The sequence below is a fragment of the Aulostomus chinensis genome, chromosome 2 (genome assembly GCF_037954235.1).
Source record: "Aulostomus chinensis isolate RoL2024-O1b breed Wild chromosome 2, RoL_Achi_v1.0, whole genome shotgun sequence".
Classification (NCBI taxonomy): Eukaryota; Metazoa; Chordata; class Actinopteri; order Syngnathiformes; family Aulostomidae; genus Aulostomus; species Aulostomus chinensis.
The window spans coordinates 23,336,143-23,349,003 of NC_141321.1; the positions used below are offsets into that span (position 1 = coordinate 23,336,143).

General features: G+C 39.9%; 1 protein-coding gene across 2 annotated transcripts in view; it reads right to left on the reverse strand.

The window, feature by feature from the left end:
- Nucleotides 1-12,861, reverse strand: part of LOC147269485 (CUB and sushi domain-containing protein 1-like) — a 406,566-nt gene that overhangs the window by 35,112 nt on the left and 358,593 nt on the right. For both annotated transcript variants that reach the window (XM_086185701.1, XM_086185692.1), the window contains exons 58-61: nt 10,702-10,890; nt 9,375-9,551; nt 5,633-5,818; nt 790-966 (exon numbers count right to left, since the gene is read on the reverse strand). In XM_086185701.1, the coding sequence (XP_086041827.1) occupies nt 790-966; nt 5,633-5,818; nt 9,375-9,551; nt 10,702-10,890 (729 nt within the window). The remainder of the gene's footprint in view (nt 1-789; nt 967-5,632; nt 5,819-9,374; nt 9,552-10,701; nt 10,891-12,861) is intronic.

Genomic DNA, 12,861 nt, shown 5'->3' on the forward strand with positions numbered 1-12,861 from the left:
TCACATCAATGTGATTATTTCAAACTTCAACCTCGATTACAGAATCATTTATTCTTGTGTCATTCACATTTTAATTGAAAACACTGAAATGATGGTGGTACTTCTGCAGGGATCATCAAAGCAGAACCACAACACATTCTGTCTTTAGCAAAAACCATACTATGATTTCAGTGACATATTGATCCACTAATCAGCCCAATCCCAATTAAAATAAACTCTGTTAATCTTAATTTGGATTAATACAGGATTAAGTGGCCAACCCAAGTGTAGTCCCACTAAAACTACAGTTGTGTAGTGTTGCAACAGTACAGAAATATATTTTGACTGTTTTATAAATCCCGAAGCCTTTACTCCAACTTTGTGCTTTATAACTTCGTCTGAAAACTGATGTTTTTCTTCTTCCTGCCTGCCCCTTCACCTCGTCCTCCTACTCCTCTTTCACAGACCTCCTTCATTAACTTCCCAGAAGCACAACCCCCCTCATTTAATCCATTTCCTATGTTCTTTCTCTCCCGTCCCTCAAAATCTTTGCCAGCCACAGAGAAAGCAACACGTTTACATCTAAGACACAACAAGCTCAACCTCGTAGAACACTGTGCAGTCCGCGTTCAATTTATGTGACCAATAGCGGCAGCACTGTGGAAACACCGCCTCTGACATTATTTGGATTTGTACTCCTATAATGAAGGAAACTAGTTCAGCCTGTGCAAGCATTGTTCAAATGACATCAGCCATTGCTGTTACCATAATATTAACAGTTACAAGGCAATGGCGTCAAAGCTGTCCTACCAGAGCAGTCCGGGGGTTGTCCTGTCCATGTCCCATTTGTTGTGCAGTGTCTGGTGGTCAGGCCCGATGTTTTAAAGCCTTCCCAGCATGCATAAGCCACTGAGCTGCCGAAGGTGATGCCATCACTCAGGACGATTCTGCCGTGTGCTGGGGTGCCAGGGTTACCACACGATACAGCTGAGGAGTGAGGATATTAAACAGTGGTGATTAATCACAGTGATAATATCAATGCGAGCAATGCTGTCTTGCTGTCATTCAAGGCTGATCAGCTGTGGGCTAGGATAATGAGATTATCACTGGAGCCAGCTGGAAATAACATAAAATATGTCCTTGAAGTAGTGAGGCTGATTAATAATTAAATGTTGTTGGATTGATTCCCAGCACTGAACAGCAGACAGAGCAGTATTCTGAGCTAGAGGCTGGCAGGAGGTTAGTAATGCATCTACAGTGTACACTGTGGCTGCCAAAGTGCCACTGAGCAATGGCCTCTTTACAGCAAACAGTTCAGTTCTTGGTTCTGCCTCTTGTTAAACAACAACATGCTTTCTGCACATATGTGACAGTGTTGGGATAAACTCATCAGGGAAAGACGTCCAACAATTCTGGAAGAAAACCAACAGAAACGTGGCGCAGTTCTCATTTAAACTGTCACTTATAGACGACGGGCTCCATCTTAAACAAAGTGATGAGGAGTCACCATGGTGCCGTTGGCAGTATCTAACGAAGGCAATTGTTATTCACAACCCAGCTCCCACATTATCTAAATATGCACCAATCTGTGTGGCCATAGGTGTGTTGGGTCCCACAAAAAGGTGTGACTGCACTGTTTGTGCTTCCCGATCTTTATTCAGCACAACCACAATTTAAGTTAATGGCAAAGTATTTTTCCTGCCATTTACAGGGCGAACTATTCAGATATGCCGCATAAGTGGGTGCACAAATCTGCACAGCAATACCTGCAGCAATCCCTCACCGCAGAAACAAGTGTGCCCCCACATTAGCGATATTTCACTATAAAAAAGAGCATTTTATATTTTGAGTCCAATCAAATAGGTGTTTTGAGCTCACAAAGATGTTTTATTTGCTGCGTTGCTTCTTTCAGAATGTAGACAGAACTAGCCACGAATAGTATGCTTGAAGCTAATGGTGCCACAAAGATGTGACGCGGGGGTGAAAGAAACATCTTTGTAATGTATCATTTCAAAAGAAATTCTGTGTGCATTTCCTCCACTAATTATTTAAATCTTTGAAAGGATCAGTGTGTTGGGAGCTTTCCAAGTGGTTTTCATTGTGTTTTACTTGTTTCTGTAACGATTTTCATAAATTAGAGATTACAAAGGCAGCTTTTAGCAATTGTAAACATTTCCATATGCACGGTAATGTCCCTGCAGCAAATATTGTGGGACATTGAAGCAGCAAAACAAAAAAAATTGTAGTTATAAATTTGACAGGACAGAAGAAAGTCTCCAGGGGAAAAAGAATTAAGCTTTTAGCTTTTTAGAGAGACAAAAGAGAAACTAGTTTTTTTTTCTCGGCAGAAAATCAAATCTGCCATTTCAATGGGCAATGAGCCAAGTTGCAAGCACACCTAGCTTTCAAAGAGAATGGGAGATGACACTTCTATGATTAATTTAGAAACCAAATACATCCCCTTTGTGCTGTGCACCTGATTTTGTTCCTATATTATCCATCGTTTAACTAATTTGAAAGGACTGGACACGCCCCAAGTGCCCTGACTCAATCTAGACCCTGCAATATAGATTTTTTCAATAAAGTAATTCCCAAGTTATATTGTTAAAAAAAAAGAAAAAGTGTCAGTGATGTAAGAGTACACATTTTTAATTTGACGTTGTCTGTGCACTTGATGATGCAGCATCCATTAACTGGTGTTCAGAGCTCCTCCGGTCGGTTCTCCAATGAAGCCTGTACAGCCTTCTGCTTTGTGTGCAGGATGTTGTTCTCCTCGCAGTGGATCTAAGGTGTTTCCTGTTTATTCTTGTGGGTCACTAAATGCCTCTTCAAAATATTATCTAGGGTCAGGAAAATGATAGGATGTCTAGGCTTCCTTTGAGCCTTGAGAATTTAAAACAACATTGTTGGGGAGAACACGAGAGTATGGGGAAGGAGAATGACTGCGGTCTCGGTGAGTGATCCATAAAGCCTTACAGCACTTTAAAAGAACAGACAGGAAACCAAGCACAGCACATTAACTAATAAGAACATGAAGGCATTAGCAATCAAACACCTATTGATGGGAGACATCAATGTGTGGGTAGAGTACACCCTCAAAGAATGTCTACTGCCAACCTGTTTGCTGTGTGTGTCTGTTGTTAGTACATACACTATGTGTCTACACAGACATGAGCAACAGTGTGTTCGTCTGGGTGTGTTTATGGATTCCTGTGTGTGTGTGTGTGTGTGTGTGTGTGTGTGTGTGTGTGTGTGTGTGTGTGTGTGTGTGTGTGTCTCTGTGTGTGCGCGCACATGCGCATTTATGGATTTTTGTGTGTGTGTGTGTGTGGACGCGTGCTTTGTGCCTCTGATAAACGTCTCATCCTTTCTGAATCAGCTTTTAACCACTATTAGCTTAATGAAAAACAAGTGTAAACAGACATAAAGAATTAGTGTCACACAAACAAACACACACAAAAACACTGTGTGTTGCCTGCAAAACTAGAGGGCTTGATAAGCAAAAAAAATAAGAAATATAAATCAGCAACACAGTGTTCTCAAAATTACAGCAGGATGTAGTTACACTTGTTTTTTAGAGATTGGGTTGCCTGAGTTTCTGTTAGAGGATTTTCTCCCAAAATGAGATACAATCTGACAATATTGATTATTGCCATGAAAGAAAATCCCATTATGAGCTCTTGTTAATAGAAACATGTAATATTCTGCAGTTCTGTATTTGTTATAGGGTTGGTGTTTTGGGTAACAGCCACACAATAATAAAAAGCCTGCACCGACATTGTATGACTCACCCCAGTGTTCCCTCTCCACTCACATTATTGCCAAAACATCTACCCCACTCTATAATCTGCATCAGACAATGACGCCGTTAATGTCAGCACTGTTTTATTCAACCTTCTCTATGTAACATAGGTGGGAATAGGGAAGTTAAATTAGGCAGCAGTTTAGGATTCCAGGGTCTCTACAACACTGTGAGGACCCAATTTAATTTCCTCTAAACCCTCATGGGTTTAAAGAGTGTCTTTGAAAACTGCTGTTGTATAGGAGGCACTTTATTACCACAGTGTGGAAGATCCAGCTCAGTCAGTTATGAGTAACACACTTCAATCCTTTGTATCTAGGCCACACAGACATAAACACCCTTGAATTTCTATAGTTTTTTTTTCTTCTGTTACTCCCATAAACAGCTTCATGTTGCTGCAGTTTCATATCAAATGATGTGGTAAATGATCATTAATTATGAAACATAGGTATTATATTTTATTGTCTCATATGATAGTTGCGTGAATTAAATATCCGGGTGATTGCAGGAAACATCTGCTGAAGGATTACATACAATAATTCTTACTGAATCCTGACTTCAGTTTATATAAATATACACCCCCTCAACTTCATTTTATAAGCTCCATAAGACTGACCTACTGTACAATGTTGTCTAATCTGTGTACGCTTTAGTTCCACTATATATATATATATATATATATATATATATATATATATATATATATATATATAATTCACAAGGTATGTAATATGCTTTAAACTGTGTTTGGTTATGAATTAGTTGCTTATTGTCACTAACATACCAAGGAGCCCCATATCACGGTACAGTATTCTTCAGAGAAGAGATTAAGCTGTTCGACACTGGAGGCTGATCTGATTTCTTTACATTTCTGAATAATCCAAGTCCGTATTCCACCAAATACATGAAGGGTTCACTCAGAATCTGTAATATTGCGTTTTACAGTGCAGTTTTTTATGGCATTATTGGGTTGGGATGCAAAGGTACCGTAACTGTTTCACATCATCAGTTAAGTTTTAAGTTAAGTATCTCTGAATTTGGTTCCTACCCATAGAAAAAATAATGCGTATATAATGTTATTTTTCTGCATGAAATAAATAAAATTAAACATCTCTTTTTAAGGTGAAAAAATCCGCAAGAAACTGCATATAAAGCACGAAAAAGCACCCAGGAATTAACTTAAGGAAATACAGTATGTTTGAGGTTATTTTTGTGTCTACACAGTGATATTTTTCAGAAACCTTCTCTAAGCGCATCATATACAACGCCATATACATGTATTAGCTCAGTTTGTTCCCTACAGTTTAGCTTTTGGGGAATTGAAAGTTGCAAATAATATATGTACATTTATTTGTTGTTGTTGTTTAAACATGATCTCTGTCTCTTGTCTATTACTGATGGGAGCAACCCTCTGTTAAGACAGGAAAAACTTGCTCTTAAAAAGATATTGCTGCTTCATAAAGAGGAAGTTCAGCATATTTATGTATTATCCAGATCCCCTGTAAAAAGCAAGCAGTATATTGAACGATGAGATGGGGTTACAAAAACTGCATAACACCTCACAAATACCTGAAATACGTACAAATGTTCTTGTTTGATATGTGCAAAAGAAGCAAGCTCAATGGCAGGTCCAGTATGTTGTTTTTATGGACAGCATCCATGGTCAAGTTACTAGAATTTGTGTCATCACCATGAAGGAAAAGAGGTGTCTGACATATTTCAGTTTCAATGGGATCAAATCTCATCTCCATGAAAAATAAAATCATTCTTAATGATCCTTGAAGTGTGACCAGTAGAACATTTATGTAGTCACATAACCACAAGAATGTGGATGTTTATTCTGCTCCCCACCTTGACAGACCGGCTGCGTGCCACTCCAAGTGCCATTGTGAAGGCAGGTCCTCTCAGCTGAGCCAATCAGAGTATATCCCGCCTCACAGCTGAAACGCAGGAGGCTCTTGGTTTTAAATTCTTCGCCTCCCAAACGGGTACCATGGGTAGGGACCCCTGTGTCGCCACAGATTCCTGGACTTGCACCTATAGTGAGCAAAGATGCTTAAAGTTAATGTACCAACACATATACACACCACTGACTGAACTGATGAGAAACAAACATAGGGACACTTGCAGAGAAATTGCAAATACAGTCAACACTGTTCATGTGAAGCAACGACTGCATTTACCTGCCGTCCATTAGTCTCTTAATTGCTTTGATTGATGTTTCGTAACTAAAAAGGTTAAAAAGAGGGATCGCAGGTTGTCTCTCACTGGAGCCATCGTGCTAAAAATATATGCATACATGTGGGCTACAAGTCAACAATACCCACTAGAAAGCATTTGTGATGTTCTTTTCATACCCTCTGCAACAGAAACGCATTAATATTTTGCTTACTCAGACTTTTATATACAGTGACACACAGACAAACACACACAAACTAGTCAAACTGTACTTTATATTAAGGATAGGGTAAATTGTTCTTGCATTAAAAGCACTGAGCGTGTCACAATTTTGGAAGCTTAAATTCCAGCGGTAGGGATTTGTGAGTTTAACAGGCTACAGCTCCAAATACGGCGTCTTGCATCTCAATGAGGTCTTCAGCTGCTGGATGGATTGTGCCCTGCTGAGTGTTCTGTTTTGAGGCCAGCAGAGTAAACTTATTGCATTTCAGCTGTTGAGGTGGTTGATGCTGAGTTTGGAAATGATCAGTTGTAGCATTGTGAGATCTGCATAATATGTTACTTGTAGACCCGTATTTACAGCCCGTGTGGCAAAAAAGGACACCTCCACCTTGTTCCTCTCACATGCAGCTCAAGCCAGCTTTCACACACAGAGACGACCGCGTTTAAATGAATGACTGCAAGTCATCTCATTGTCTCTGTGTTGTACAGTTTTCACTGTTGAAGAAGACTGCTTTATATAGTTTGGGTTTATGGAGATTGCATTTCATGTCGATTTTTTGTTTGTTTAGCAAATAGGGAAAACATGTTATATGAAGTGTGATTAAAAGGTATCATAGGAATACATTATATAGATAGTTTGACAGATGCTACAATTTTTCACTTATTAAAGAGATGAACTGACATCACATCGGATGTTTATTCAAGATTAAACTGTTAATATCTTTAAATATGGAACATATGAAGTCTCTTACTGGAAGGCATGCTCCTCTAATGAGGTGAGTTTTGTCATTCTTCAATGTTTTGAGGAATAAACTTCAGCTTTAGCATGTGGTGTCATTGTTGAAAGTCTGCTGCTGTCATAATTAGCACACAATACATCAAAACCTGCTTTAAAAAAATGCTCAAAAATAAACATAGAAATAACTAGCAAAGTTTCCTGACAGCTCTGGTTGGGATCTATTAATATCATATACTGTAACACACTACAAGCGAAAGGTGACATTATTAAAGGTGTCAGGATTTCGACTCTAAATCAAAAATAAATCATAAAGAGTATTCTGTTCACTTCGGAAGACATCACAAACAGGATTGTGATCTTTCCTCCAGTCCACACATGCATTGGGGGAAACTCTTCAAAGATGCTTCTGCTGATGGTAGCACATTTACGAGACACTGTAGCCACTGAGTCAGAGACAACTGACTGGTACTGAGACAATGATAATGCTGTCATTCTGTGGCTGATGGAGGTATTAGGGAAATTTTGCAGAGCATAGACAGGTAAGCGGAGACAGGTGGAAGGAAAGGCTGGAGATACCAATGTCTTACGCAGGAGAATTTAATGAATTCAGCTCAGAAGAATTCAGGTGTGCAGTAGCGATCAATGTAATGGGATTACAGAGATTACGTGTCACCAAAAATCCTTCATGGCATATTTAATGGCTAAATGACCACTTGTAGCGATGCATGCAGAAACCCAATAAAAGGTGCTCTCCATTAGACCAGAATGTCTAACATTATTTGAGCTTTACGCAGCATCTCACATCCTCAACTTCAACCTTGAGGTGAGCTGGAATGAAACAATTCTGTTACCTTTTGCTGCCAAAAACTGGCAGAAACTACTGTATATGCAACAGATACCAGTTACTGAGAACAACAGCTTTAAGACAGAGAGACATTTCTTGAGAGAAATTCCCTCACAGGAGGGTGCAGCTGTATCTTTCACAGCAGGAGAGCTGCTAGGGTTTTGGGAGGGAAAAGCCCCCCTGTTGTTAACAGCAGAGCTTCGAGCATCATCTACAGAACCATCAGATGTAAGTTAGCAGATATTTTGCACTGAATTTCAGATGGTTCAAGTCTCTCCATTTTGTTTTAAGACGGATTAACACTTCTAAGTAACACATGTAATTTTGGGCGAATGAACAAAAGAATTCATTTCTAGTAATGGATAAGTAGCAGGTCAGACTGTTGAATGCGTCAACGTGAATAAGACCACACACGCCCACTCACTGTTGGTTGCTGTGCTACAAGCTTGCTAATGTGATGTCATACCAAGGAGCCCTTACAACGCATCACAAAAAGGTTTGAGACAAATGAATGAAGAGTGAAAATCAAGGAAATGAGACGGCAGATTATGGTGAGATTATCCACTCATCCATCTATTTTCTATACCACTTATCCGTGAAGAGTCGCAGGGGTGCTGGAGCCTATCCCACCTGACATTTGGGCGAGAGGCAGGGTTCACCCTGGACAGGTTGCCAGTCTGTGACAGGGCCATCAGGAGCAATTAGAGGTTCAGTATCTTGCTCAAGAACACTTCAACATGGCCACTGGAGGAAGTGAGGATCAAACCAGCGACCCTTCTGTCGCTAGACTGCCACTCTACCTCTGAGCCAAGCCGCCCCTGCTACAGTGAGATTATGTTGTTTAAAGCAGATGTGTTTTGAGTAGATATTTGAACAGTTTGGTGAAGCCAGCTGAGGGGTGAGGGGCAGCAACATGTACCAGCTCCAAGGACGCACCATGATACATTAGTACGGCACCAAGTTGTCAGTACAATAGTGTCATGGCTGCTAGTGTTGAAAAGAAATGTCTAATTAAAAAATTGTTAACAAATTCAAGACGGAGAATTGTGCCACCCTTTGACAGTATACAGTATGATATGCCAGATACAAAAAAACAACCAATGAGGACGTATTTTGGAGCATGTTCCTGAGCAGTACAGCTCACTTAAATGAAAGCGAAAAAACAAACGCTATTTTCTGACAGCTGACACAACTTTATTCCCTTTTCTTTCTTAGGATTTCGCTGGGTTTTTATTTTTAGCTGTATTTTTCATTATTATTGCAGGTTTTATTCATGTAGCTTAGTGTGTACACTGTGCAACTGTAATAAACTCACTGACATCTCTGTTATGGTTGTGTGTCTGAATGTTGAGATAAAAAGCTTTGATCATAACCTAAGATTGACATTCGCCATCTATCACTCTTGGTGTTGATTAAAATGGCTGTGATTGGATGGATGGGTTGGGAAAGGGGGTCATGTGATCCATTACAGTTGTTAAGCAGACAGCTGCATAAGCACATTTAATCTTTATGACAGTAATATGGAAATAACAATATCCAGTGGCTGACTAAACACTGCTACTCTACTGATGGCTGTTTGAAAACAGATTTAAAGACCAAAGTGACTTTACCGGTGCAGTAGGGTGGTGCCCCGCTCCAAGTTCCATCCTCCTGACAGTGCCGAGTAGCATTGCCCACCAGCACCCCTCCAGGCAGACAGGAATACTGCAGTACTGAACCATATGTCCAACTGTGGGTCCCAGACACTACAACATTAGGGGGAACCCCCGGATCCCCACAGGAAATGGCTAAAAAAGACATGAAAGAATGAAAGAGATTAAAAGGAGGGCTTTCAATTTTTTGGAGTAACTATGGATCCTATATGTCTGCAGGAAGTGGGAGACAAGAGGGAGAGGATGACGGGGGGGGTGCAGAGAGATTCACAGAAGTGTTTGTTGTTGTTTTTTTTTGTTTGTGTTGTGTCAACGCACACATGAGAAACAGAATAAATGAGATAGTTCTAAAAAATGACATGACGTTCGCTACTCCTTTCCAAAGGAGACACAGAACATAAATATGGAAAAGCATCAAGTTTCTGGTAAACTTGCTGTGATACTAACAAAATATGTCACAATATATATTTGAACATCCTTACAATTCATCACTCAAGATACCGCGGTACCTCCAATGTATGAGATATTAAATCATACATTGCTTATCAGGTACGATACTGAAAATATTAAAAAGTTGGCTTCAGTCACATTTTTTCTGACTTTTGCAATCTACATATTGTACATCATAATCCATACAGCCAGCCAGTTACAAGTCTGAACTTAAATTAACTTCAACTCTTCAACTCAAACGAACTGTCTGCTACCACTTTTCCTGTGAGGAAAACTATTTAGATTCATTCCACATTTTCAAATGAAAAAAAAAAAATTATATTTACTTCTCCAATTTTGGAAAAATATGGATGACTAAAGATATGCAACTGTTCTTGATTTTCTATTTCTGTCAAATGGCTGATGCTACGATTTCCAGCCTTAGCCGAAAATTGTATAGCTCCATCCCCTTTCCGCTCATTCACCACCTCTCCCCCCTAATGTTCCAATATGACCTCAAATGTAATGCTGCATAATAAAACGTCCCGTCTCACCAGTGTCTGATTCCTCACTTCTCCTGCTGTTACTGTGTCCTCACGCCTGCCATCCTGTTTTCCTCTATGTTTGTCTTCGTCTGTAAATGACCGTCTCCTCTCTGTCGCTTCTAGTTTTATCTCAGTTTTTACCAGCCGTGGTAGCTCTCGTCAAAAGAGAAAAATGCTCACCTTTTGTTCATCCTCATATACACACAAACACACATTCAGGTTTATTTAAGTCTAATAAGAAAACATTTGTGTCACTCTCTCCACTGCCTCTGGCCATGAATAGCTCGTATCTCCTGACTCTCCATCCTTACCCAGACAGCGTGGGATTGGTCTGTCCCACCGTCCGTCATGCTGGCATGTGAGGAGCGCAGAGCCCAGCAGGTAGAAACCACGTTTACAGTGGACAGCCACAGTTACTCCATAACTGAAGACTTCTGGGTAACGCAGGCCGGACTGACGCACACCATTCTCCACATGCCCAGGGTCTGAACAGTTCACCACTGAAAAATTGTGAAGATGAATTTTTTTGGATTGTTTAAATCATTAACAGAAAGCTTATTACACATTTTATTAGGCTGAAAAAAGACAGAGAAAACATTCAAAGGAGCTCCTGGGGAGTTGTAAAAAATGCAAGAAACAAATGCAAATGATGCAAAATTTGTTTACATGTTACTAAATCACACAGCATGTCAAGGCTATTCTAGGTTGGAAAGCAGTATTGTTTTATTCATGTTTTTCATCTAGTATTCCCTGAATAGAGAGGAGAGGAAAAATATTCCATACTTTGGAAAACCTACATTTTTTGGAAGACCAAAACCGATCATATAACACTGTCACTACTAAATAAATCTTAAATGAGTAAAGGGCAGATTCAGACAAGAAAACTGACTGCAAAGCATTAGTTGGGCACTTTTATATTACTTCAACCTGACTCATGGTGCTACAAATATAGACTCCACTGACATTCTCCTCCACTGTCTTATCCTGCTCTTTTTTGCAGTTCTTTATTTGTAACTCTCCTCTGTTCTTTGCTGCTCTGCTCTCCTGGTGGATATTAAGACTGTATAAAAGAGTGGACCAAGTCACAGTAACATCACACAGGAAGATTCCCAACTGGCCCGAGGAGTTGATAGGTTCGAATGGTGATGCTATCGATGTGGAACAAACGTTCAGTTTCAGTTGAGAACGAAAATCTGGTTGAATTGTGCATCCAACATTGGTCTGACATTACTCAACAATGTTAGACAGAAAACCATCCAAATATGTACTTGTCTCCACTACGGTCTTTATGCATTTTTGAATTTCATACACACACTGTGTTTTCAGTCACTGAAAATTGAAATTTTGAATGATAATTTTTTTTTAATGTGAAAATGTTCAGAAACTAACTTTTCAATACTAAAATCTTGGCAAAAGGGTTAGAGCTACAAGACAGGAACAGAGCTGTACTTTAGCTGTGTATTTTAGACGAACATAACATTTTTGCTCTTTCAGGTACAAACTCGTACCTCTACTTTAGAGTGTATAGACTCTATATTAACTTCCTGATCAGTCATCATGTGTTCTTCCTTGATTCATCATGCCCATATCTGATACTTTCCATCGGGAAACAACCACCATCTGCCAGGAAATACACTGTACATGAGTGCCTTAACTATCAGTGGTTAACTCATGGACATGGATACTGAATTAGAGCTCCTACGAACAGCTGCTGTGTAGATTAATACTGCATTATATCATGTTACCTTACTCATTTGTGAATGTCACATCTATATTCCTGATGATGTGATGTGCATGATCAGGAATGTTTGATGAAATCAGCACTAAACATTTGTCTGTACAATCCAAGTTGATTTTGCATCCAGCGGAGTCGCCCCCTGTTGACCAGTAGAGTGAATGGGGGTCGAAAACACCTCTAGAAGCTACAACCGTTCTTTTATACAGTCTATGGATGGATGCCAGTCCAACAAGAGTATAGTTTTATCTTGTGCATGTCACAGAGGAGACTGACATTCACACTGATTCAAGTCCATGGGGGACATGAACGTGTGTGTGTGTGTGTCTGACACCCTATGGGACTGAACAAAGTTTTAGTCTCATAATTGACAGCTGCTGCAGAGAGAAAGAGTGAAAACATGGAGGTATAGAAGACACCAAAAGGGAGGAAGGTGGGAGAGCAAGCAAGCAAGGAAAAATTCCTTCAATGGAACCCCATGTGAGCAACTACGTGGTATCGATCTGTTCTTGTGACTGCACAGTATGCAGGAATGTGTGTGTTTTAGTATATAATAACTGCTACTGCAGGTCTGGAGAGATTGGAGGTCTAAAAACCACGCATGGTTAGCAGAGGAGAAGAATGTCTCTGGATGGCCCTGTGAGTGCACATATGAATTTGTTAGGCTATGTCAAGGCACACCCACACACAAAGGAGTGTGATGAAACACAGTTCCATGGTAAGTGTGTCAAGCTGC